The sequence below is a fragment of the Dermacentor silvarum genome, chromosome 1, assembly GCF_013339745.2.
Source record: "Dermacentor silvarum isolate Dsil-2018 chromosome 1, BIME_Dsil_1.4, whole genome shotgun sequence".
Classification (NCBI taxonomy): Eukaryota; Metazoa; Arthropoda; class Arachnida; order Ixodida; family Ixodidae; genus Dermacentor; species Dermacentor silvarum.
In genome coordinates this window covers 123,105,417-123,131,452 of record NC_051154.1, presented here as the reverse complement: position 1 = coordinate 123,131,452, position 26,036 = coordinate 123,105,417, and the positions used below count along the sequence as shown (strand labels likewise).

Here is a 26,036-nt window from a genome sequence, read left to right as displayed (position 1 = left end):
TTCTTGAAGGTTGCAATTGTCCTTTTGGGTCTGTAGAATCTCAAAATTAAGAGATGTCTTGGTTTATGTTCATGTGTTTTACTTGCTTGTGTGTATGGACATACTTGGCAAAACATTTTTTTTTATAGGCCCAATTTATTATGTTCTCTCTCTCTCTCTCTCTCTTTTTTTTTCAAGTACAGAAAGCACATACGTGCTCTAGCTTCTTGTGGTGTAGTCATCGCAACACTGCCAGTGCTGTGGTTACATGATTAGAAGTATTGGGCTCAGATTGACTTGCCTGCTCTGTGTCTGCAGGTGTCTTACTCGTCACGGAGTGACCTCTCAGTGGTGGATCCCTTTTGGGAACTCAATGATCCCAACCCAGATGTGTACAGCCTCTTCGTTGAATTTAATAAGGCCTTCTTCTTTGGAAAGCTGAATGGCGTTGAAGTGCGCTGGAGTCCACGCATGACCTTGTGAGCATATATTTTTATATGCAGATGCATTTTTAATCTTTATAATGTTTTTATAATACCAGATACATGACTGACGTGTTACAAAACACTGTAGAGCAGCATGCATCTCACAATGCAATTATTGTAAGTGAACTCTTTGTTCCCTAGCTGTTAGTATCCATGGCAGTATTAGTTTTCAAAAATAATGCAATTGAGCTAAAAATTATTTTAAAAACGTAAGAAAATTACTCTAAAATATTGCCAGGCGGTGTTGACAACATGCTGAAATTGCTGTGCAGCCCAGACGCTAGTTTACATGCTTCTTATCTGTTGCGTAAGCAGGGTAACCCTGGCATAAGTATCCAAAAGGTGCATGCTGCAGGGCAACAGCCAACTGTGTTCATTTGGGCTCACAAAAAACTTTTCTCGCTTGTTTGTAGTCAGCTTTGTTTCTCTGTACAGATAAGCCTTACTACTGTGTTACAATGGCAGATTTAAAGAAGGCTAGCGAAACACCCCAATGGCAGAATCGATCTCAAGATGAATGTTATTGCTATTAGCATTGAAACAATGTAGCGAATCGCAGTATTGGCCACCGGAGAAACGCGTCATGCATGAGGTGTGTACGCAGGCGGGCTCCTCTCTCTCACTTTTCTCTGGACACGCTGCGCCATTTAGCGGCGGCACCGTGAAGTCCGCGCGTCTATGAATATACCGTGTGTCCCAGCTAACGTTTGCCAAGCCATTCAACGAAAAAAAAAAATATATATATATAATAAATAAACACGGAGCAAGATACAATTATAGGACCTATGGTGTTTGGTTGTCAGTGTTCTGACAACCGAACAATGTAGGTCTTAAAATCGTATGTTGCACTGTGGTATTTCAATATTTTTGTTGAACAGCTTGCCTAACATTAGCTGGGAAACCGTATATATTCAGACAAGATTGTCTAAATATGTATGGAGAGATTCTTTTTTTTTTTTTTTTTTTGAAGATTGGCACTTACACAGTATCACAAGTTGGTTTGATAGTTGGTTTTGAAACTGGTTCTCTCAGCACAGCAGGCCAATGCTCTAACCATTAGACCATGAACTACCCAGCGAACCAAGTTGGTAGGAAAAGAGAGAGACAGACACACACAAACGCACTTGAAAATATGCGAAGTATCCTAAGAATTCTAATTGTATTAAAAAAAGTTCATCTTCCTTCTTTTACTTAACATGAACAATGAGGACACCTCTGTAAAGACCTAACTTTAACAAATGCCAGCTGTAAGGAGCAAAAACATATTCAAGAATCCTCAACCAGAAATCTCCAGCACCTTCCACAGGAGAAGTAAAAAGCTGCTTAAGGCGCGTTCACGCTAAGTATGATGGCAACTGTACCAACTGGTCCATTCTTAGGGTGAACAAGCGAATGTGTGGTTGCACTTGGTGGTGCAGCGACTCCTAGAGGCATGGCTTCGTGTCGTCTTCTACACTGTTCAGGTGTGCCAGGCCTGCATTTCATTTAGGCGAACTTTGCTTGCATGAGCATGTCACCCTGTCAGCAAAGCCAGGCATCACATGGAGGCAGCCGGCAGATTCCCCACCCTGTGCCGAATGAACTGCATCGACACCAGGAACATGTTCTCTGTTAATGGAGAACGATTTGGCTTCTTTTGCTAACTGCTTGTGATAATGAAAAGGGCCACACTGTTTCTACCTGACCTAAATGGTTACTGGCATCGATGCAGTTACTTAAAGGGATACGGACACAAAATCTGAAAATTTTACGAAAATGCTGAAAATGAATCCTCAGTGTGTGATTACACCGAAAAGACATAGTCACTTAGCTCATTTTTTAACCGATGGCCTTATTTTTGGCATTTTTGTGAGCGCGCGCCTCGCCGCCCGACCCGCGGGAGTTGGAAGGCGTGGCGTCACAACACCCTCGTCGGATAGCCAGCTGGCCGGCCGCGGTCATTCGAAGCACGCCGACACCGCCATCGCGAGCATGGATTCGAGTTCTGGTGCATCTACCAGCAATTAGTACAAGTCTGAAGACGAGGACCATTCCAACTTGGCAAGGAACATTACCGCTTACGGTTACGAGCCTCACGTCAAGCGACGAAGAGCAGGCGGCCGTGGAAGTGCCGGTCAGGTTTTTGCGAACCGTAGCGCGAAGATATCGCTCTGCATCAGACACTTGTGCAGGAATTATTTGTCATTTCCTCTGTAAACTTGCTGTTTCAAGAGCGCGCGCAGGCGAGGAAGCTGCGGGGTACTTCAGCACTGCGTGGATGACTGAATAGTAGTATATGCCGTCGGCGTGAGCAACTGCTGTGAGGTATCAGTACCCCCGAGACTCTCACGTCCACTTCGCAGCCGCCCAACAGATGGCAGCACCTGTCTGGCGTTATCCCCAGTTTTTCCCGCAGCTGTGTGGAGAAGCAGAGCTGTGTGTGTGTCTGCCCCGCTGCCATGTAGAACTGATCTCGTGAGTCACCCTCGCGCGCACTAGCCTTGTATTCTTTTACTATGCTTTGCCAACATTTTTAAAGACATTACTGCCTTCGTGCCCAGCCTCGGGCATCTCGCCCCAGCCTCGCCCTCACACTGCTCAAGAAGGCTGCAAGTGAACGAAAACAGTAGCAACGTCTTTTCGCCTCCTCTTTTCAAACGCGCCGCTGATCATTTCTGCCTTGCGTTTTCATGAGAAGACCGATGGCCCAGCGTCAGGGTTTACGTGTTGCCTTTTGAGCGGCATGCCGAGGCTTTTCAGCACAGCCGGGCTGATCACATAATCATCGTCGACGAATGTGGTCCGCACAAGTCAAGTCATATTTTAGAGGTCTCCAGGCTGGGCGTGATGGCTGACAGGCAGGTATCCAAAGTTTACGCACCTATCCAATGTTGACGCACCTTCTCGCCGAAAGGGGTGAAACAAACGCTGCAAGGGAAAGACACCCCCGGAAAACACTGCGATGGCTGCGGCCGACCTTGGCCGCGCGCGCGGGTGGGTGTTATGACGTCAAATTTCAGCCGCTTGGAGGCAAGGTGCAACAGAAAATTGCAAAAAAAGATGTTCCTCGTTCTTTTTTTCAAAGCAGCTTGTTGTTTTCGTCATTTTCAACTGTTAAACTTTTGTTCTGACGCAAAAAAACCACCCGCCAACTTTTGTGTCCGTATCCCTTTAAGCTGAAGGTGGTGAAACCTCTGGCCTTTTGTGTACGGTACACAAACGCAAACGTGGCTTCTCTACAATAGTGGTATGCTATTGAAAGTTGAAGTTCTATTCAAGGCAATGCAGGTTTGGCGCGAATAAAATGGAGCCACGCCTTCAGGCGTCTTTACACCTGCGCTGCGTTTCTTCAATGCATGGGTGCACTGGTTGCATAGGCACTCTGCAAAGCACAGCCATGTGCTTGTATGTTCATCCTAAGAGTGGACGAGCCTGTACATTGACTGACCTTTTGAGACAGCACACTGAATGCTAGTAGTACGCTGTTTGCAGAATAGGGAAAGAGGCGCACTTGGATTCTGACCATATATTATGCAAGGGCAAACATTTATTTAAAGCCTCGTGTTCCTGCCTCGATATTTAACATAGCTAAATGGTCATGATCTTTTAGTGCAGTGTCTTAGGCTTTATAATGAATAGTTATCTGTGCGGTTTCTGCCATCTACCTGAGCTTCTATTTATTTTAACAGCTAGAGCTGGATCACATAAGGTTTTTGGGTAATATCTTTAACATTTTGTGCATTGTTGTCGTTTTACTTGTCTGCCGTATTTCAAGAAATGTGCCTTGCTGCTCAGATAGGTTCTGATTTTTTTTTTTTTTCGTTCAGTTACTATTAGTATTTAGCCTTCCCATGCAAAGCTCTTGAATTTTAATTATTTCAGGCCTTAATCTACTTGTAGATGAAAACCCCTATGAGGCAGCTAGTACAGTCGACTTCTCTTAAGTTGACCCCGACAAGACCAACGAAATTGATTAAATTATCTGGCGGGTCGAATTGACCAAGATTCAGAAAAAAAGTCAAAACACACTGGTGATTCATTTGGCATTGTTTGCCTGATTCTTACACGCCCCCGAATGAAATGCGCTCTCGCTTTCTATTTATTTATACAAGTATCTCACAGGTTCCACATGGGAACATTATGTGAGGAGGGGGAGTACATATTTTTGATTCCACAAAGAGCGATCGAGACAATATAGAATAGAAAAAAGGAATGACAAACTCTTGTATCTGAGAGATACAAAATGTAAACGGAAATAAAAATTTTTTACAATGTTAAGGGTGAATCATAAGTTTATGCATCTGAGAATGACCAACTCTTCGTTATAAGAAATACAAAATGTACATGGAAATCAAACATTATACAATTTTTAATGACGACTCGTAAGGTTATGGATCTGTATAAACAGCTGTTCTAGCCAAGAATACATTTATAGTGCTGAAGAAACAGCGCCTCCAGCAGTTTCCTAAAGCTTTCAGCACCTTGAGTGTTGGCTATATTATCTAGAAGATTATTTCATAATACAATGGCATGTTGCAAGGCAGATGTGCTAAATGCGTTAGTGTGACCGTAGAGATGCTGAAAACTGAGGTTGTTGTGCAAACGGCGGGAACAGCGATAATATCTAAGAAGCAGCAATGAAGAGGCATGTTTGGTGTTGATGATTTTGTGCAGCAGACAGACAAGCGAAATGTTTCTGCGCGAGTCTAAAGAAGGAAGTGATAGCTATTGTTTAATTCTAGTCACGCTGGAATGTCTGCTGTAGTCACTGACGATACATCCTAAGTGGAAAACTAACGAAGAGATAGCATTCAAGCTCCTAAACAAAGTAGAAATCTAAAACGCACCAATGGGCGAGGCTGTAATATGTGTTGCACAGTGGTGGCCGGTTTTCTAAAAACAGCTTCGCCGCAATGCAGCTATGTTATGCGGCAATACATACAAACACCACGAATGCAGTATCCGGCTCAGTGGGAAAAAAAAGGGGGCGCACTTTAAAATCGGTTAAATACCTGCAATCGGACATTGTGAGCTACCGTTATTGTGTCAAAATCTTCCTAGGGCAGGCCGAAAATAGCTTTTTCGGCAGGACATTTTTTTTTGACTCGTGTTAAAGCATTCACTGACCCCTACGCTCTGCCAAGACATATATGCTGCCAGCAGGGGTGGGACTCCTGCGCCAAACTACGCCAAACACAGAAAATTGACCGAAATGGCGCCACGCTGTGCCATGACGTCTTCGCCATGTGTGCTCCGGCAGTGCCCGCGAACAGCGAGCGGATTCGTTCTCCTAAAATGAGTGCAGCCGTCCACATTCCGCAGACCACGCGACAGCACCTCCCGGCACACAGTTTCTCGTGATTTTCGCGCTTATAACACTGGGCGTTTCGGCGCTTCTGGCAAGTGGCCGGCGCACGCGCGGCCACTCCTGGCTGTTGTCACTGCTGTCGGAACGGCCAGGGCGGCTGTATTTAGAGTGTCCTAGAATACGGTTGAGTGGGCCTCAGCTCCCTAGCTGAGGCGCAAACCGTCGAAAAGCAGGCTGAAGGCACCGCAAGCAAACTAGAACTACTAGAACTAAATACTAGGGAGGCGCGCGCTGCAGCGGGTTCAGCGGGGCGGGGTACTAGATTTACGTTATTCCAGCTCAGGGTTCAGGGTTGATTGCGGCTCTCTGTGTCTGCGGTGACATATGGTAACCCAGAAATTATGTTAGCGCGTTGATTGGACCGCATAATTTGAGAACATTTCCCGCGATCATCATGAGAGTCGGCGCGGGAATGTATTGCTCGGTTGTAGTTCCACTGATGTTTTCGGCTTCACAGGAAAACATGCGCCGTGCCTGTGCTCGACCCACTCTTCCATATTCTAGTATGCTATAGCTACAAAGTGTGATTCTACTATGCGCTTTGTGTTGGTTTATTCTCTTTTTGATCCATATTCCATTATTTCACCAAATTCAGATTGGCCTGCTCCAAAATGAATTTTACTCTGCTCCAAGCTGCTCCAAAATGCTTTCTCTGCTCCAAACTGCTCCAAAACACAATTTTACTTGCTCCAAAAATTGCTCCAAAATTACTTTTGGCAGTCCCACCCCTGTGCCAGTAAAGGGGTTGCTATTGGGGTCACCATAAGGGTCAGGCATGTGCATGCATGCTGCCTTATCAAGTTCGAATTGTCCGGCGAAGGTCAATTTTAGGATCGGAATAACGAAAGTTCAGGCCCATAAAAATGCATGGGTGCTGGCCGGGACCTTGAATCGGGATCGAATTAACCTAGAAATCGAAATAGCCACAGTCAAATTAAGGGAAGTTTATTGTTCTGTTAAAAACAACTAACTCAAAGCGAAATGTTTTTCTTTCAATTTTTGGAATGATGTTAAGTGGAATTTTAACCCACTTGCACCTACTGGGTGAAATTTGTTATCAAGTGTTCCTATATTTCTAATGACCACATGTGTTATGGAAAATCAGTTCTGCAGAAGCCTGCCAGGTGGAGGAAGTTTCATGAAAGCGAGTAATTGGTAGCCGCCTGGACTGTAGTACAAAGCTGCAATTCAGTGTCCCTATGCTTTGAGTTAATCAATTCGGCCTTGCCCTGCAATCTGCTAGCCGCCTGGTTAGCTGAAATGGTAGATGGTTATTAAGATGAAAGCCTTAGATGGCTAATGGGGTGAAAAATCCCACATACGGCGTTATGGCACCAAAAGTCATGGTGCCACCAACAAAGGTCGTAGGTTCGAGCATCTTAATTAACTCTACCTTAATTAAGATAGAGTTAATTAAGGCACTCGAACCCACAACCTTTGGTGTTAAGGTGAAGTTCATTGAGCCACTCGAACCCTTGACATTTGGTGGGAGTTGAACCCACGACTGTTGGTGTTAATTAAGGCGAAGTTAATTATGCCACAGTTAATTAAGGCATTTGAACCCATGACCTTTAGTGAAAGTCGAACCCGCGACCTTTGGTGTTAATTAAGGTAACATTATTTAAGACAGTTAATTAGGAGATGATTAATTAAGGACCCACATTCTTTTGTGGGAGTCGAACCCACGAGCTTTGGTGCTAATTAGGGCAGAAGTAATTAAGACACTCGAACCCATGACCTTTGGTGGGAGAAATAATAGGATGTAACAACGCATTCGAATGAGAATGTCAACTAAGTTAATGAATGTCTCATGAGGGTGCAGGCTATCGCCTGCATCCTCTTTAGCGTATCCTAAAGTGACTGTCAAAAGTGACTGTGTTGGTAGCATGGTTAAGTGGTCAGGACACTGGAATGTAACGGATAGTGCAGAGGGTTGTGGTTTGATTGCTCGGCGTCCGATCTTTGTATTTAAACTGTACCACAAAGAGAAATAAACATGTATTGAATATTGTATTGTATTTATATCCACAATCCTCTGCATCAGATCCTGTGGGCACCTCAAAATATATTAGCTTACTGTTTAATAATTTCCCCTCTCCCACGTTGATGTCCCTATGTCCACGTTTTTCTCTAACGAGGTGATTCCCCAAGAAGGTAATTTGTCATATCTGTATCATTTCTGGGCAGGACATGATAGGACAGGACAGAACAGGGACTAAACAGGGTAAAGAAAGAGACTAAAAGGACACACTTCTGTAAAGGATAGTCATAAAGCATTTACTACATTAATAATACATTGAATGCTTTTGTTTATAGTATACTATTTATAGCTTGCCCTCTATGCATCCTATATTTGTCACACACAGGTACTTTTAGTACATGGCTATTGAATTCATGGTCATGTAAACACTCTTGGACTTTCAGAATTGTGTCATTGTTGCTGGCAATAACCACTCGTTGAGATGTTTTGATAATTTGCCACCAAGCATATGTGTTGCCACTGTTGCCACTAATAGTATTGTACCATATAACAATAATAATTAATAGCCTAAGGAATAAAAAAAATGCATTTATTTTTACTGTGGCATCAGTTTTAATGTTCATGGAAATGTTAACATTTTACACCTGTTGCATTTGTATTTGCATTTTTCGTGGGCTAGGAACTGATTCCTGAAACTTTTTCGCAACATTGAGGTTGTAGGATGTGGCATTTTTGTCCTAGCATGGATGTGGTGCTCTTTCTTGATTTTACAGAATTAATTGTTCTTAAGGCAGGGAATTATTTACAATTATCTCTTATTTTGTTTCTTCTTTATGGTAAATAAGCATCAACACATTGCGGACAAAGATCGTTCTGCCTTCGTTCTGCCTTGAACGTCTTCAAGGTTTTGACAAAGTTCCATGCTACTCTGTCGACTTAGTAGACTAATTCAAATGCCATTAAAATTGCCTGTGTAGCAGCACCCTTTTGGATGTTAAGGCTGTAATGTCACTTGAAATGACTCTGGTGGCATAGTTATTAGTGCCTCAATCTTAAGTGCGGAAGCTTTCATTGTAAACGTATTGTATACTTCTGATATATGCATGCTGCTACAAGAAAGAGCTGTAGTGACAAATGTGTACTGCAGCTACATGATGCATTATCAATGCAAGCAACTATGGTGCGACTTGCAGGATTTTGCATTCCTCTTGCAAGTGCATTTATGTATTTAAAATAAAAGAAACAGCAGTTGTAAATCCTTATCTTCAAGTCTGCAGCAGACCAGAAGATAGAAACTAGAAATTTCACATATAATGTATACTTCATCTGTACTGTAACGATCGGCAGACTGCAGTGATATCTGCAGCAGTGAACTCATCTACTGCGCCAACAGCAAACTCATAGCTGACATCTCCATATGAAGAACTACTTCCTCTGTGTGATGCACATAATGTGATCCTCGTCCACTATATTTCCCTGCTATGGACTCTGAAATGCATGCACAGATGCCACCACTCTCAGAGTCCATGTCGGGTGCATAAACCTTGCAAAAATCACCGATACTGGGTTTTGCACAATACTTGTCCAGCTCCCAAGTGTACAGTGCTGCAGGGACATAAGTTCATTGCAGTGCACATTGCTTGTAGGAACAGCGCATATATTTGTACCAACTCCTACATTTTGACTGATGGACTGACAGGTGAATTCTATATATGACTCAGATGTGCTGGTCTGTGCTGCTACGAGGGAAAAGGTGGCCTATGTTCTGTACGCCTCAGTGAACCACTTTTGAAGTTGCGGCCAAGGAAGGACCTCATCGAAACCCTGCTTGTAAGTATCTTTTGCTGCAACTTCTTTTTATTTCTAAAGCAGGACATGCTTGCTGTGAAAAGTTTTCTTCATATTTTGTTTGTACAGGCAGCAGTGTATACAAACGAGGTTTTTGTGCAAAATTTTTCCTCAGTTGCTTTTGCACACACAAAAAATGTATACCGTATTTTCTGGTGTATAAGACGCATTTTTTTTTTCTGAATTTTTCGTCGGTGCGTCTTATAGAACCCTGCATCTTATAGACGCAGGGTTCAACTGCGGTCTTATAGACGGCAGTTTTTCCTTTCCGGAAAAACTGCCGTCAAAATCGGATTCAATGTTATGGCCACGCGAAGCGCACTGGTTGATTTAATTGCTATGGGTTCTGTGCGCGCTATCGAGGTGCCAGGTTCTTCTCGTGATCGAGTTCCCGAGCACCGTGCGAGGACAGAGCAACAACGTAAGCGGCGGCAGGCCGACCTTGAGTCAACCGACCCCGAAGTCGTCGCATCTGCAGATCACTGTCAAATACAGTGTGCACCGCTGCGCAAACTACGCAGTTGCTACCAGAGTACAAGCTGCCCCTCCTCCCTCCCGCACTGCCTTTCCGCTTTCCTCCCTTGTGCGCGATTCGGTTCACCATCGCACGCTTTCACTTGCTCATACAGTATGCGGCGCGTGGGGACGATGTTATCGCCCTTGGACTTCATAAGGAACATCGCGGCAACCATGACGGCTGAAATGCGCCTGGAGTGTCCGTATCATTGCTGTTGCAATTATATCGCACCCATACACTTGCACGTAACCCGTGTTCATGGAGTGAAACGTCACTGTAATTCTTTTAAATCGCTTACTGAATGAACAGGTGCGTCTTATACACCGGTGCGACTTACATAGGGTTTTTTTTTTTTTTTTCCTTGTACAAAGGTGTGAGTTATAGACCGGAAAATACGGTAATAGTTTTAAAAACTTTTCTGATTGATAAAAAGTATAAAGTAAAAGTTGCTAGGCACTTTATCGGCAATGAGTTCTGATTGCCTTCTAGGTAACAGCTAAACAAGTCAAGTTATTTGCGTACTGGAATGAAAGGAAATCAAATGCCATGTAATGTTTCATGCTTTGGGTTCATGGCTGTGCATAGGAAGAAAAATCAAAGCCACTGGTTGGCACAACAATATTTCAACTTACTGAGCTGTTTGGTGATATGGTGCTATCTAAGCATTCAATTTTTTAGCTGTAAGCGAGTCTTTCTCTTAAACATAAGAAAGCTTTGCAATATCAAGAGTGACTTGTTGTTTATAAAGCGCAACATTTAATAACAAATTTTGACAAAGATAAACACCAAATTGACTTGTTCTCGGAACGTGTACGTAGGCACCACTGTAAAGGAGCATCAACACAAAAAAACTTGTCTCGCTTTTCGTTTTATTAGATAGCTGTGAACTCCATAATTCAGGTATTCTAGTATCAGGCCTTAATTCCTCAAGTATCATCTTTTGCATGGCTTCAAGCTTCAGACAGGCCCACTGGTTACAGTACAGAAATAGGGGGCAGTGGTCATATGGCATCGCAACTACTGACACATGCCTTAGTCAGCCCAATGCAGTGTCCACAGGCCACATTATACTGGTGTCATTGAAAGCTGGGCATGTGCTGCCAAAACAATTTTTTCCTTTTTAACCCATGGCTTCTTTGCATTCAACATGGGATATGCCTAGTCTTCTGCTTTAGCTTCTCTGGGAATGCCAAGTGGCCTATCGCTTTCTCTCCTCTATTATCCTGTCAGGTTCTCAACGCAGTCACGGTGTGGCCTGCAAGCACTGCACTGGGCTGGCTGACTCTTGTCAGTGGTTTGTGACGCCATGTGTCCTCCACCACTGATTGTTCGATGTAACTAGGAAGCCTGTTTTGGTCTTGATGACTTGCTGCACTTAACATGCGCCAAAAACCAAGACAAAAGACAGAGACTAGTGCGAGTCTTTTTCTTTTGTCTTGGTTTTCAGCTCTGTTATAATTATGCCCAGTTCTAAGCAGATTTTGAATTTATGGCAATAGAATGTGTTGTAATTAGTTTTTGTTGCACCTTAAGGAATTGAGGCTTCATACCATGATTAACAAATAATTAAAAGTTTTGTATCAGTATTTCTTTGAACCATTGACTTCATTCCATGAGTTATAGCATGCACCCTTCCATGCATTGGTGCTCACAGACTGGCCCTCCTAATGACACACATCTTTGATTACCCAGGTTTGGATGACAGCATTAATGCGCAGATGTGTGAAGTCAAGTAAAACACAATTTAATGTTAGCATTCTTGGTCTAAGTGCAAAGGGTAGTTGAAGTGAAAGTATAGAAGAAAAAAAAACAAAGTTTTTGTTGGAAATCAGATGACTTCTGAGTAAGCTGTTGCAGTTGCCGTTGACCTTTCCACTTCAACTTGTGTGTCAGGCAAGACCTGTCCTTGAAGCTGTTGCTGGACACCATTTTTGATTGTGGCAGCAAAAAGGGAATCCTGCTACGCTACAAATCTCCTGGGGAATATAGTCGAAGACAGGAGCTAGCAGCTGGCACAAATTGCCGTATTATGCTGCTCGTGGCATCAGTCAGGACAAACAGATCAGTGATCTTCGCTATTCAATGAAATATAAGTGATAATAGTATGAAGAAGCACATTTCATAAAGACTTTCTGTACAGTCAAGCAAATTCTATGCCTGTGTAATCTAAACAGTCATCCACTGGCTGGTGTCTGCTGCCAGCTGACATCAGGAGACAGCCGACTGGCAGCTCCAAAATGAATAAGGAGAAGACTTCAGGTTGAAAAGGGGGAATATAAATTCATGTTCTGCTAATGGGCTTCGTGCAACGTGTAGAACTACACAAGGGATGTCTACAGCTCATGCTGTACCCATGGGATTTGTTTGTTCACCAAGTTTAAGAAGCATTTCAGGGACGCTTCAAGATTTGCTTTGCTCTCCCTTTTCATTCATTGACTGTTGCTCTTTTGTTTGCTGCAAAAAGTTTTATTTGATATGTTTGTTTGCTTGGTGATGTTGTTAGAGATAAGCAGCTGCCGTAAGAAGTGTCATTGTTAGAGGTGTGTTTCCAGTGCATTGTAGGCTACTTGATTTCTGTTTATTTCTGTATTCTGATAATGAAAATTTTCTTTGTGAGCTGCTTATTTGTGTTTCTGCCTTTGCAGCTAACCTTTAAAGGGACACTAAAGGCAAATATTAATTTGACGTGGGCTGTTTAAATACCATTCCGGAAACCTTGCAACGCCTATTTCGTGCCAAGAAAAACTTAGTTTACAAGAAAATTGCATTTAAAGGGTCCTAATGGCTTTATCGCAATTCCAAGTCTCCCGCTACCCAACTAGGGAGTGGTGACATTGCATACGCCATCACCACCGTTTGCTGCCGTCGGTGAGTAAAATGGCGCCCGACAGACGGCGGTACAGTTTGTTGGACAAATACGCAAACGTGCGGCCATGGAGAAACCGAGCCAAGACACAGTGGTGAATTCGCCGCTGCAGCTGCTTTTGGTGAAGTGGCATGGACCATTCGGGCATGCCGCGACATCACATGGAAGTAAAATTCTCTGCTACTTGCAGTTTGTGCGAGTTTCGCAAGCCAGCAAAACCAGCGCAGCACTACATGATAATGAAACTACTGAAATGCTAAAGCGCGGGCGGCGCAGAGTCGAACGAAAACGAAACCTTTCGACCGCCCGCGTTGTTGTCAAGGGTAATGTCAGTGAGTTCTTTTTCTAAAAATGAAATAGAACTGGACACGTAGCGTTTTCTTTTGTCTTTTAATGCGATACAATGATGTTTTTTATAACGAGTGGTTTAGTATTAGTGACAGAATTTAAAGGAGGAGTGCTTTCGTCATCGGGCAAGTACTTGAATGCCCCGAGGGAGTCTCTAATCGTGTCCTGCAATTACCTCAATTTCTCGATTACTAAGGCTTTGTTTGCCATAATATTTATGCCTTAGAGATTCTTGAGCATTAATCAATCACTTTAGCTTGACTTAATATTTGCCTTTAGTGTCCCTTTAAGATTACTATTTCAAACGGCCATAGTACTAGTGACAGTACAACAAACAGGTTTCTGTTGCAGCATTCATGGTGGTAGTACTATATTGTCCTGCACTAACTATACTCATGAACAGACTTACAGGGAAAGTTTTCCTTTTCAAAAGGTTCAATGATGCCACACTGCTTATGTGTGATATGGGGTGTGTCCTAGATAGTGCAGTCCAACCTGAGGCTGTATATTGCTCATGCGAGCTGTGAATAGATTGCACTCTTTGGGGCAAGATGTTGCACTGAGCATCATTATAATTATATGCTAAATCATGCTGTACTGGTAGGCTAGACTCTTCGAACCATTTTTAGCATTTGTTCAGTCGAAAAAGAAAGCCAAGCTTACCTGTCTGAATTTTGCACTTAAATCATAATGTTGATTACGTAATTTGGCGTTGTGAATTTCACAGCATTGTTGCAATTTAAGTCATTTATTTTTGTCAAGAAAATGTTTCAAAAAGTTACCAGATTGAGTTTTTGTATATTTTTTAATGCAATGGAGTGCTGTCTTTACAAAACGTAATTAGCTAGCTTTAATATGCTGTCAAAGTCTGTGACATCAGGGGACTTGTTAGGAGTGTTTTCTAACATACGAAGGCCCTTCGCAGTAAGATTAACGGATTTGCAAGTCAATGGATGTGATCTGCCAGTGACTTTATACCAGTTTATATATATTGATATGTTACATATAATGATGTGCATTTTCTTTCTGTTCTAGCATGAAATGATTCATGCCTACCTCTTTGTGACCCACAACAATAAGGTCTGTTCTCACTTCCATTTTCCCTTCATTATTTTGTACATTAGTGATATGCGTTGAAAAATTTAGACACTGCTAAACAACTTGCTTTTGTCTGTTCAGTGCTTGATTGCCTTCATATGCACATGGCCTCCTACTGCAAAGGGTTCAATCAATGCATGCTGCTGTGTCTCTGTATGTACCATACTTCAGGTTTTATGTGCACCATGCATGTCACTATTTCCCATGTCAAAGCCATAGTCAGTTCATGATTTGTGCTGTTTTTCTTAAGGGTGCCCCCCCCCCCCCCCCTTGCTATGTTATATTAGCGTTCTAGCCTTCTTTATGCATATTTACCAGTGCACCTTGCCTTTCCTGCTTGGGCCACATTTCGTCACATAGTTGCAGGCGGTATTTCGAGTGTGATACTCTACTTCCTGCTTTTTGGTACAAGACAAACTAATTATATGTCACCTTATCCAACAAGTGGTAAAAGATTGTCTTGTATTAAATTTTTTTTTTTTTTTTTTTTTTTCTTCGTTTGCGGGGCCGAGTAGCTGGACAACATTCGGTATGCCCTGTCGACTTCTTCCATCGTATGGTTGTGTCCATGATTGCATAAGGCTTAATTGTTTGTTTCCCCGTTTTGTCGAAGAATGGCACTATTTTGGCATTGTGTACCATCAACAAAACAGTAACCAGCTTTTTGTCTCTTCATTGTATTGCCAAACATTTGCCTCTTCAGAAGGCAAGAATTTTGCCTCTCTTCAGCTTGTTCTTGGCAAAACCAGGAGGAAGGTCCTTACGCATTACTCTTGCCATTCCATAGATATCTGTGGATCTCTTGAGCAGGAAGTCAATAAGTTCTGGGGATGTTTAAATGTTGTCTGTAGTGATACAGTAGCTTTTGTCCAGAAGAGGCTCTGCAAACTTCACTACAAGTTTCGTTACTATACCACAACCTTCCGTTGGAAATGATGAGGCCTCCAGGTCGGTGCCTTTTCCTGTATATGTTAGTGAGTTCCAAATATAGCCACTTTGCGACTCATAGAGCAAGAAAGATTTGATATCAAATCTTGTTCTCTTTAGCTTCATGAACTGCTTCCAATTGAGCCATTCTTTAAAAAGCAACAAGCTCTCATCGGCACTCATGTCGTGCTCAGGCTCACACAGCGTGCAGTATTTTTCACGGGCTACTGGTACAGTGGCCAGATTGTCTGGAGCCGAGGTTGAGGGTGTCCTTCCAAGTTCTGGATGCTGCTGTTGTCAACAAAGTGCATCATTCTCATAACGAACTGGAACTGTTTCTCAGGCATTGTTTCACCAAATACCATGAAATCTCGTTGATACGATTGTTCATAATACGTTTTTCGGAATAATACTTTTTTTTTTCTTTTCCTGATAATACGATTTGGTTGGATAATACATTGGACAATACAATTTTCGGATGATATGCTTTATTTTACGGTTCCCGTGAAGATTGTATCAACGAGATTCCACTGTACGTACTGGAGTTTCAATCAGGCGGTTTTTCGACCAGTACAGCCTTTCGTTTGGCTTCCCTACAGTGCCCTACAATATCAAGAGTCCAAAACAGACACGCAATTCTTCATGCATAACTGGAAACCATTTTTCTGAAGTGGGAATGCTTGCCCAGCTTCCCTGACATCAAAGAAAATTCACCAACGATTACGACACTCCCTAATGCGTAATTTGAGCGCAGCTCTGTACGGGTTTTCATTTCGCTACATATTGGCAGGCGCGGACAATCTGTCTCGGGTGGCACCTTGCAAACGGAGCGAAGTGTGGCGCGACTGCCTTGCTAATCTGGAGATTGCGAGAGCTAGCGTGTGGGTGATGCGTGGGCGCAATTCACAGCAGCCGCTGCCGACAGACCTCCCAGACGACACGCGCTACTCTGCTGCCATTTCATAGCCATCGTCGCCACACTATGCTTTTCTTCTCACCCTTTTGCCATACCCTCCTCCACTTTCCGCCTCATGGTTCTGCTGCAACCTCCCCCGCTGCGCTCCACATTCGCTTTCTCATCTTTCGCTGTGCTCGTTTGCTCGGTTACGCCACCGACGCCGACACCTGCTGCAGGAACGGGTGCCTAAGAGCTGCACTCTAAAACTGAAATGTGCAACGGTTTGTCTCAGCTACAATATCAACAATGAGTTGATCAGTGAAGTAAGCCTGAAAAAGCTATAGCGGCTGTGGGGGAGAGCTCACCGCGAAAGTCAGTCCCGGTGAGCCTTTGAATTCGAAACGTGGAGGTCTCGCCAGCACATTGGTAACGTCTATGCGACACCATTCACGGGAGTTGGCGACTGTTTCATCACCACTTTCTTCGTCTTCGGACTCACTGTTGTCTAAAGTGTTGTCACTGTCTTCGCTTGAAGAATGGACCAACGGTATCTCCTTGGTTTTTGTAGAAATGGTTTTTTATATTATTTAGTATATATTTATGCATCATTAGAAAAAATGAAGCAAGACAAAAATTCTAGGCTAAGCCATTCTTACTTCGCCAGTTAAAGGGTTAAAGTTTTGAGTTAGACACAAAGCTCATCTACACTTTGCGACGCACACACAGACGGGCACTATGACAGGTTCATTGGCTCACTGTCAAGGTTTAGAGATGACTCCAGCACTTGAATCAACAATGGGGTTTATTCCCTGATATTTAGGGAAAACAGGCACAGTGAAGGACTACACAGGGGTGGCAATTGCGCTCCACGGGTGAAAGCTTCCGGGAAGTCTGCTCAGACACATAAGGCTATGGCAAACTAGGTTTGCTAAAAAGGGGGTACTTTTTTAGGTGCGCATAGAACCAGGTGGGTCTCAACGTCTGATAGCCTACAGTGCCAAAGGTAAATCTGATGGGTGAAAGCACCCACACTCCTCGGATGCCACAGGAGAGATGCCATGGCAATTGGCCTGCTCCTTGGACACTACTTGCAGTGATGCTACTGCGGTGCCAATTATGCCAAACTGCGCCAAGAGGCAAGCGCTGCTACATCCTGCTGCATTTCAGCGAAATATGAGAAATCTGTGCCCACCCTGCGACAGAAGGGTTGCTCGGGCTGTTGAAAATGGAGCCAAGTCCTCAAGTGCCATTTCTCTGCACAATCGATCAAAAGTGGCATGGTGTGGACCAGCGGATGCGTTAGCTCCGCAGTGGACCGAGTAAGCCTCTCTCCTAATTAAGCCTGCATCGTACTGCTGTTTCTTCTATGAGCTGTTGTCCATTTTCAATACCTTCCATGTGCGGCTTGCTTGGGTAACGAGACAGTGTCGCTTTTCAGGCAACAGCGAGCGATCGCACTGGCACCAAGCCAGACCCTGCACTCCTCTATGACCAATGTAAAGCAGTGACCAACATTTCGGACACTGTATGGTGTCTTGCTCGATTTTTCGGACATATCGCGCACAATGTTGCACACGGGGTGGCCATCAACAATTTTTCTGCTGTTCAATTTTTTGCCTATCTCCCACTTTTGTTGGCGAGACAATTTCATGGCTTTAAGAATGACATACGACCACTACTAAGAATTTAGTTGACTCTGCACCAAATGAGAACTTTTGCCATTGGATAAGGACAAAGCGCCGCTGGTTGGGCCTAGCTGCATCGTATGGCGATAACAAAAATAGGCTACCAGTCGATTTGGCAGCCAGTAGGTCACCGCGGCGAGGTCACCTCTAATATGTTCGGACCATTAGGCTGCCTTGGTGATTGGGCGTGAAATCTCGGACTAAACTGGTGGCTGGAAGCATCGATTTGGGTCCATGGGCGACCTGTCGGCAACTACCGCGAACCCTTTCACAAAGTTTGTTTTTGTGCTCACTGGACAGAATGACGAAAGCTCGCGTGTAGGCAGAAAGCTCCAAACTGAATTTGTGCATAACAGCCTAATCTGACAGCATTGCTAAGTCAAAGGTCGCGCGCATATATGTGCACTTCGCGATGCACACATCAAGCTGCGCGACGAGCGAAAGCGAACCACCCTCGCGGTGTCGACCATCACGGTATTTCAAGTAGATGGTATAGTAGTGAAGCACAGCACAGGGCAAAATTAAGTAAATTTTTCATATCACTAGCGTTGTAAAAAGCAATAAATTAATTTTACTGCTAAAGTTTGTGATTTTGGACTGCCTGCACGATTACTCAGACGTTTTTGCGAGAAATTCTAAAAATTGATTGGCGACTGTTTTCATCAGTTTTGACACTCGGTGTGCTAATTTCACATTCAGAGGCAAAAGTCCCGGCACCAAAAAAGACGAACCCACCATGTGACGTAGGTGATTGTGTAGCACACCAGCCTGGCTGACCTTATAGCAGCTGTGTTACTGCCCTCTCTCGGCTGATATTTCTCCGCAATAAGCTGCGTCAATGGGGGGGGGGGCATGGAAATTTATCCTACCGAGTGTCAAATTTGATTATGATTATCTTTGAACGGAAGCGTTCTAGAAGAATCAAACAAAACAACACTACATTGTCAATCGAGCTAGTTGGTTGGTTTGCATTTTGAAAACTTTTTAAGTGCTACGGTAGACAGTACATGGTAGAAACAACAGGACAAGGAGCTTACTCTCATAACTGAAAGATTTATTATATCTATTTATATAAAGAATTATTAGGTTTATTTATAAATATTTCAGTTGAGAGAAAGCACCTTGTCCTGTTGTTTCTATTGTTTGCTGTCTGTCATTGTGCTTAAAAAGTTTTCAAGATGCAAACAAAATGAAGTTGTCTCTGAATTTATCATTAAAGTTTTTAATATAAAATATAAACATATATACCATAAATCGTGAAATAAAAGAAATCATTGTTATTTGCAGGCTTTACTTGTTTGCAAAAACTGTCTGCCAAAGCAGATAAACTACCTATGCAAGCAGTTAGTATTTGCATAGATAGCATTAGTTTTATGAAAATTACCAATACCTTATTAACTTTAGAGGACTTCTGTAATCTGGAGATAACGATGTTGCGAGAACAAAACCACACTGAAAACCATTAAGAATTGCCAATTCCGTAAAGGGAGGTAAAGATGGAGAGTGCGCCTATTACATTAGGCTCTGCTGTATTATCACCATACCGTTTTATTCACAGAGTGCTCAGTCTTAAAGGATATATTTATAGCAGCAAGATCATGCTGAAGATTTTCAAAATTCCTCCGAAGTCTGCACATGGCACATCCAAGTGCTTTCGTGCTTTTATAAGCCACTGAAGTGCTTTTTAAGCACATTTTGGGACACCACCGTCTCGTTGCAGTCCATAGTAAGTGCTGTGATGAAGGAAGGGGGGGGGGGGGGGAGCATTTTCAGTGTTTGGATTGAGTTTATGACCCAGCGACCACTTAATGCGTTCACATGGCTTGACCACTGTAACAGCTCTATATAATTTAATTTGCAATTGCTTCCATAAACCTGCTTCAAAAGTCAATTTTACTGCTCAAAAATGCATTTTTGGCTGCTCCAAAAGCTGCTCCGAGATGGCATGGGCCAGTAGCATCACTGTTCTTGTGCAGGTGGCGTACAGCATAATGTGAGCCGCATGCATGGGCAGTAGGCTCCATTTCGTGCCAGTGCCGCTGGCCGAGGGGTATTCTACAGGAGAACCTTCATAAAATCCCGTTTTGTACAATTTCGCGGCGGCAATGTTCGTGATTGAGAACAAAAAAATTATCCAATACATTTACGCTTCATTTTCACTGGTTAATACGTTTCCGGAAAACGCAATCTTTCGGCACCAACGTTTGTACATCACCAAGCTGCGATCGTATGAAACGTTTTCCGGCCGCTAGATCCGATGTGAACAAGCAAAGGAGCGAGTGCGCAATCGAGAGCAGTAGGTGCCCGCCATGACAGCTTCTCCACAGCACTTGCCCACCCATCTCACATAAAAATGCTAGCACGCACTCAGTTTCCTCTTCCGGTTCCAGCAAATCTTGCAGGTCTTCACGTGTTACCTTTACAGCTATCTCTACCAACCCTATTGCAATAAACATCTTCATCTATTACAGGGCAAACCCGCCGTGGTTGCTCAGTGGCTATGGTGTTGAGCTGCTAAGCTCAACACCACAGGTCGCGGGATCGTATCCCGGCCATGGCGCCTGCATTTCGATGGGGGCGAAATGCGAAAACACCCTTGTACTTAGATTTAGGGGCACGTTAAAGAACCCGATGTGGTCCAAATTTCCGGAGTCCCTCACTACGGCGTGCCTCATAATCAGATCATGGTTTTGTCACGTAAAACCCCATATTTTTTTTTAATCATAGGGCAAGCGGCATAGTGCCGTTGGAAGCATACTGCACGCATTTAATTAGCGATAACCCAAATGCACCGCTGCTCCCTGCTACAGGGGGAGCGAAGTGAGTGTAATGTTTAGTTCTGGCGGCATCGTATTCTAGCGTCCCTCACCAGCTTTATTTTGTTTTGGTTTCTTGTAGCCATCTTAAAACACTACACAATATAAAAACGACAAAGCGCATCGCTCGACACGCCGGTGTCTCGTGCCGCAAGGATTCTCGCTGAGTGGGCACCTCAAGACTTCCTGTAAAAATGCCTTGCCTCAAGAAGCTGCTGACCAGGCCCAACTCGAGGAGTGTAAACCTGAGCTTGCTGAAGCCGTCAAAACAACAATGCATGTTACAGGCCTCTGTGCACATCAGTTCAGTGCACGGGTGTCTCGTACTTTGCATGCACAACGCTTTGCATGACATACCTGTCAACTATGTTAGAGTCCGCGGGCGCCTTTTTTTTTTTTTTTTGCTTCGGTTTGTACGTTTTGTTTTGTGCGTGTTTTTTTTTTTTTTTTTCTCCAAAATGTGTGAACGAGGTTCTACTGTATACGCTAGCCCAAATAAGACCACAATGGCACTTCACCAAGGCAAATGGAGCAAATGGCATATAACCAGAGACAGGGGCCTAAAGCATCCCCACTATGTGTTATGTAGCATATTTTATGGTTGTATATCTCAAAAGTGCTGCTAGTCTTAGGACTCCTGCTAAGCAGACATGACTTCACTATTGCTCTGCTTCAGGCTTTCAAATTGTCACGGATTTCAGCGTTCCAGAAATGGAATAAAGACACGATGCAAAGATATTAAAAGACAGTTATCTCAAGAAACAATTCTAAATCCAAAACAAATAAACAGTAAGTAAACTTACACAGAATAAATCCTATGCACACAAGAGAAATTCTCACAAGTCACGTTCATTTGTTTTCTGAATTTTTCGTCGATGCGTCTTATAGAATGGTGCGACTTATATACGTTTTTTTTTTTTTTTTTTTCTGGCACAACTGTCGTCAAAATTGGATTAATTACTATGGCCACGCGAAGTGCGCTGGGTTGATCTCCTCTGGCAGTTGCTACGAGTTGTGCGGGAGGTAGCGGGTCCTCGTGATTGAGTTGCCGAGTGCCGTGCGAGAAGGACGTAGCAGCAACGCAAGCAGCAGCAGGCCAACCGCGAGTTAACCGACCCTGAAGTCATCGCATCTGCAGATTGCTTTCAAGATAGGGCGCACACCGCTGCGCAAGCTACGCAGTTGCTACCAGTGTACAAGCCACCACCCCTCCCTCCCATGCTGTCTTCCTGCTTTCCTCCCTTGTGCACAATGCGGCTCACCGTTGCACGCTTTCACTCGCACATGCAGCATACGGTGCGCGGGGTCGATGTTATCGCCCTTGGACTTCACACGGAACGTCGCGGCGACCACGATGGCAGAAGTGCACCTGGATATTGTTCCGTGTAGCTGATGCCCAAGGCTATTTACAATTTATTTACACGGAAGCCAACGGAGGCCAAGATGGCGACGCTATATCAAGCAGGAACATCGTCTTTCTCCTCTTCAGTGCAGCCACACTGTAGCGGCTGTTCCGTATCATCACCGCCAGCAGTAGAAGCACCATCCCGGTGCTAAGCTACACATCCGCGGTGAAAGGTGTATGATGTGGCTTTAGTCTTGCTACATGAACGACATCACTTGCAGCTGACGATGCTGCTGAGGGGTCGGCGAGAATGATTTCATACGTGACATCGGTCACTTGACGCACTACACGATGTGGTCCAGTGTAACGAGACAGCAGCTTTTCGAAAAGGCCCACACGGCGGATGAGTGACCAGAAAAGCACCAGAGAACCCGGAGAAAAGTGCACATCATGATAATGGCAATCATAGAGGCGTCTCTGATGCTCCTGTGAGGCCTCTAGATGGGTGCGGCCGAGCTGCTGCGTGTGGTCGGCGCGTGCGATCGTGTCGTGGGCTTATTCAGTGGCTGAATGTGCGGGAGATTGCAGCAAGGTGTCCAAGGGCAATGCGGATTCTCGGCCGTATAGGTAATAGAATGGTGAATAGCCAGCAGTGTCTTGACGCGATGAATTATATGGAACGTCACATAAGGTAAATGAAGATCCCAGTTGTGGTGGTCGGCCGTAACGTACTTCGAAAGAATGTCGGTGATGGTCCGGTTCAGGTGCTCTGTGAGGCGTATGACCCAGTGTGACGTATGATGTTGACCTTCATTATGAGCAGCGGGGTTGCGGTCCTTTTCCAAGACCCCCGTGGCACAGAACGCTGTCTGGGCCAGTCGGGCATTGTGCCGCTAAAGTGGCAAGACGATTGCCTCTGTGGCAATGGACAGTGGCCGGTTACGGCAGCGTGAGGCAGGACCAGGGTCGCAGAGCACAGCCACGGCGACGTAGTCAGGGATCAGGAGCTGGAGCTGTCGCCGGCCAACTCTCGGACGTCCCCTCTCCGGTCCATGGTTCTCAAAGCTGCCGCTTCCAGTCTCTAGAGCACAGCTGGAGATGCATTTGCCCTGCTCCTCGTCCACGTCAACAATGCCAGCTCATCTGCCTTCGCCTCCTTTTTCTTCAACTTCTCTCGTGCTTCGCACATCACGTGTCCACTCCCATATCGTTTCGCCGACCGGCATCGTTGTCTTCTTCACATATTCATAGTCACTCTTTCGTACATGTTTTGCTGGTGACATTATGACATATTGCTCTGCTTCAATTTTGCAATTGCAACATGTGCCCTGAAGTTAGTCATTAAAATGTTACTTGGCACATTTTTTTGTTAATTAGTGAAACAATCATTGAAATTTTTTTTCCTGTTATGTCCACTTAGCCACGTAACCTCTCTGCAAAAAAATGGCAGGGGCCTAGATATGGCAGTTTTTATTTCGACACATAATAAAAACCACATTATTCGTTGGATCGCTGTACCCGCATAATGTTACAAATAAAGTATCCTTCTATATGAGTTCAAATATTTAAGTGCACTGTCTTGCAGGGTCACATTGCTGTATGGCATTGTGCCCGTCTGCTGCTTGAAAACTTTGTTGATTTGTGTATTGGATGCAAGATTATAAATTCTATCCAAATGCATAATCATTGTCGACCTACAATGTTATGCTACTGTAGTTTGTGTAAAGCTTGCATTTCCATGAGTACACAACTTGTGTGTGCTCCAGTCTGTCTTTAAGGTACGTTTAAAGTGGCGTGGACCAATCACTCTGTAGTTCCTCAAGTTTGTTAATCTTTTACTAACAGTTTATTATGCATTGATGCAACAAATTTGAGTAACACTTTTGTGTTTGTAACAACGAATGTAAGAGCATTTTTTATTCACTGTGTTTGTGCAGGATCATGATGCTCACGGACCTGAATTTCATAAGCACATGGAACGTATTAACAAAGCAAGTGGAGCACATATAACGGTGAGCCAGTTTGTAAACCTTTAATTAAGAATGTCTCACTCTTAGCAATAAGATACCATTTCCTAATGCATCGTAACAGCTTTTTCACCTCCACTTTGATCTGGCACTAGCTGTATAGAGTAACATTTTGCAGATACTCTCAAGGAATATCACATATTCCTATTTTAAGGATGGCCCAATTTTGTAATGAAAATACAGTCCACACTTCAAGTCACTTGCATTATCTTATTACAGTCTCTTCTGATACAATAATGTCAGTCCAGAATCAGAGGAGTTAACAAAGACTGTAGAAAGAGACACAATATAGTCTAAAAGGCTGGTGTTTGCAACAACCTTTTTTTCTATTATTTATTAATGACATTGTCGCAGAACTTTCAGTTTCCGTGAAACTTTATGCAGATGACTGTATTTTCTATGAAAAGATACCTTCTGTTGATGATCTGGTGCGTCTAAATAATGACCTGGCAAAGGTCATTGCTTGGTGCGAACAATGGCAAATGTCTATTAATTTTGAAAAAAACTGTTTTTATGAGAATCACACGTAAGAAAAAAACCTCTTCAATTTGCATATAGTGTTGACAACATATCTCTATTAGAGGTAACAGAGTACAACTATTTGGGCCTATAGATAGCCAATGAGCTTTCCTGGACGAAGCACATAGATACTGTTATTGCAAATTCTTTGTGTAAACTTTTTCTTGAGGCGTTCACTAAAATCATCTACGTCTAGTGTTCGTTTATTGGCGTACAATTCCTACATTCGTCCATTGTTGGAATATGCCGTAATCATTTGGGACCCATTCACTTCAACCAATATTAAAAAACTGGAACGTGTACAGCATAAGGTAGTTAGGTTTATTTTCAATTCATACGGCCGTGCGTCTGTTGGTGAGCTCGTAAGACGCAGTGGATTACCCCCGGTGACTGTGCGCAACCGTATCTGCCGATTAAAGGTCCTCTTTCAACTTGTAAACGGCCATTATAACGTTAACACTTCCAAGTTTTTACTTACTCATCAGGCTATAACACGAGACGAAGGCACGCTTTATCAATAACCCCCTTGAACGCACGAAATAACTGTTTCAAGTATTCTTTTTTTCCTAGGACAATAACAGACTGGAATAATCTTAATTCTGTGATTGTTACCCAGCCTTATCAATGTTTGAAAAATGCTTGCAAATGTTATGAATTTGTGTGCGTTATTTGCTTGTATATTCGCTTGTATGTTTTTATGTATTCTTCACCAGTGTTTGAAAAATGCCTGCATATTTCTATGTATACCCACCCTGCTAGATCGCAGTATCTATAAATAAAAAACCTTTTTGCAGCAGAAATGCTGCCAAAATGTATTCACCTATTTTGAGTTTGCACCTTTCTGACCAGGTGTACCACAACTTTCATGGGGAGGTGGCGAGCTATCGTACTCACTGGTGGCGCTGTGATGGCCCCTGCCAGCATCGAAGGCCCTACTTTGGTATCGTCAAGCGGACCATGAACCGGCCACCATCTGACAAGGACCTATGGTGGGCTGACCACCAGCGCACCTGCGGTGGCACCTTTATAAAGATACGCGAGCCTGAGCCGAAAGCTCCAAAGGGGAAGAGGAAAGATGGTGTTTTACCTGACAGAAATGGTTAGCAAGTCATACATTTTATTTGCATATTGGTGGATGGTTGGACCCCTCAGTGACATGGTGTCCCACTGCTGAGTGTCAGATCATTTGCTTGGCCCATGGTTGCAGTGGATTTGGATGGTGGCAAAAAGAAGATGCATGTAGGCTGTCCGACATTATGGCATGATGGCTCATGGCCCTTGTTTTAGCTTTATGACTTAAAATACATTGTGCAATAGTTACTGAACTGTTCCTTCATGCCTATACTCTGT

The 26,036-nt window shown here is 43.7% G+C and overlaps 1 protein-coding gene across 1 annotated transcript in view; it reads left to right on the top strand.

The window, feature by feature from the left end:
* LOC119435963 (DNA-dependent metalloprotease SPRTN-like) overlaps positions 1-26,036 on the top strand; it is a 34,364-nt gene that overhangs the window by 4,126 nt on the left and 4,202 nt on the right. Inside the window, exons 2-6 of the mRNA XM_037702674.2 lie at positions 298-458; positions 9,514-9,622; positions 14,407-14,451; positions 24,078-24,152; positions 25,536-25,785. Coding sequence (XP_037558602.1) covers positions 298-458; positions 9,514-9,622; positions 14,407-14,451; positions 24,078-24,152; positions 25,536-25,785 — 640 coding nt within the window. The remainder of the gene's footprint in view (positions 1-297; positions 459-9,513; positions 9,623-14,406; positions 14,452-24,077; positions 24,153-25,535; positions 25,786-26,036) is intronic.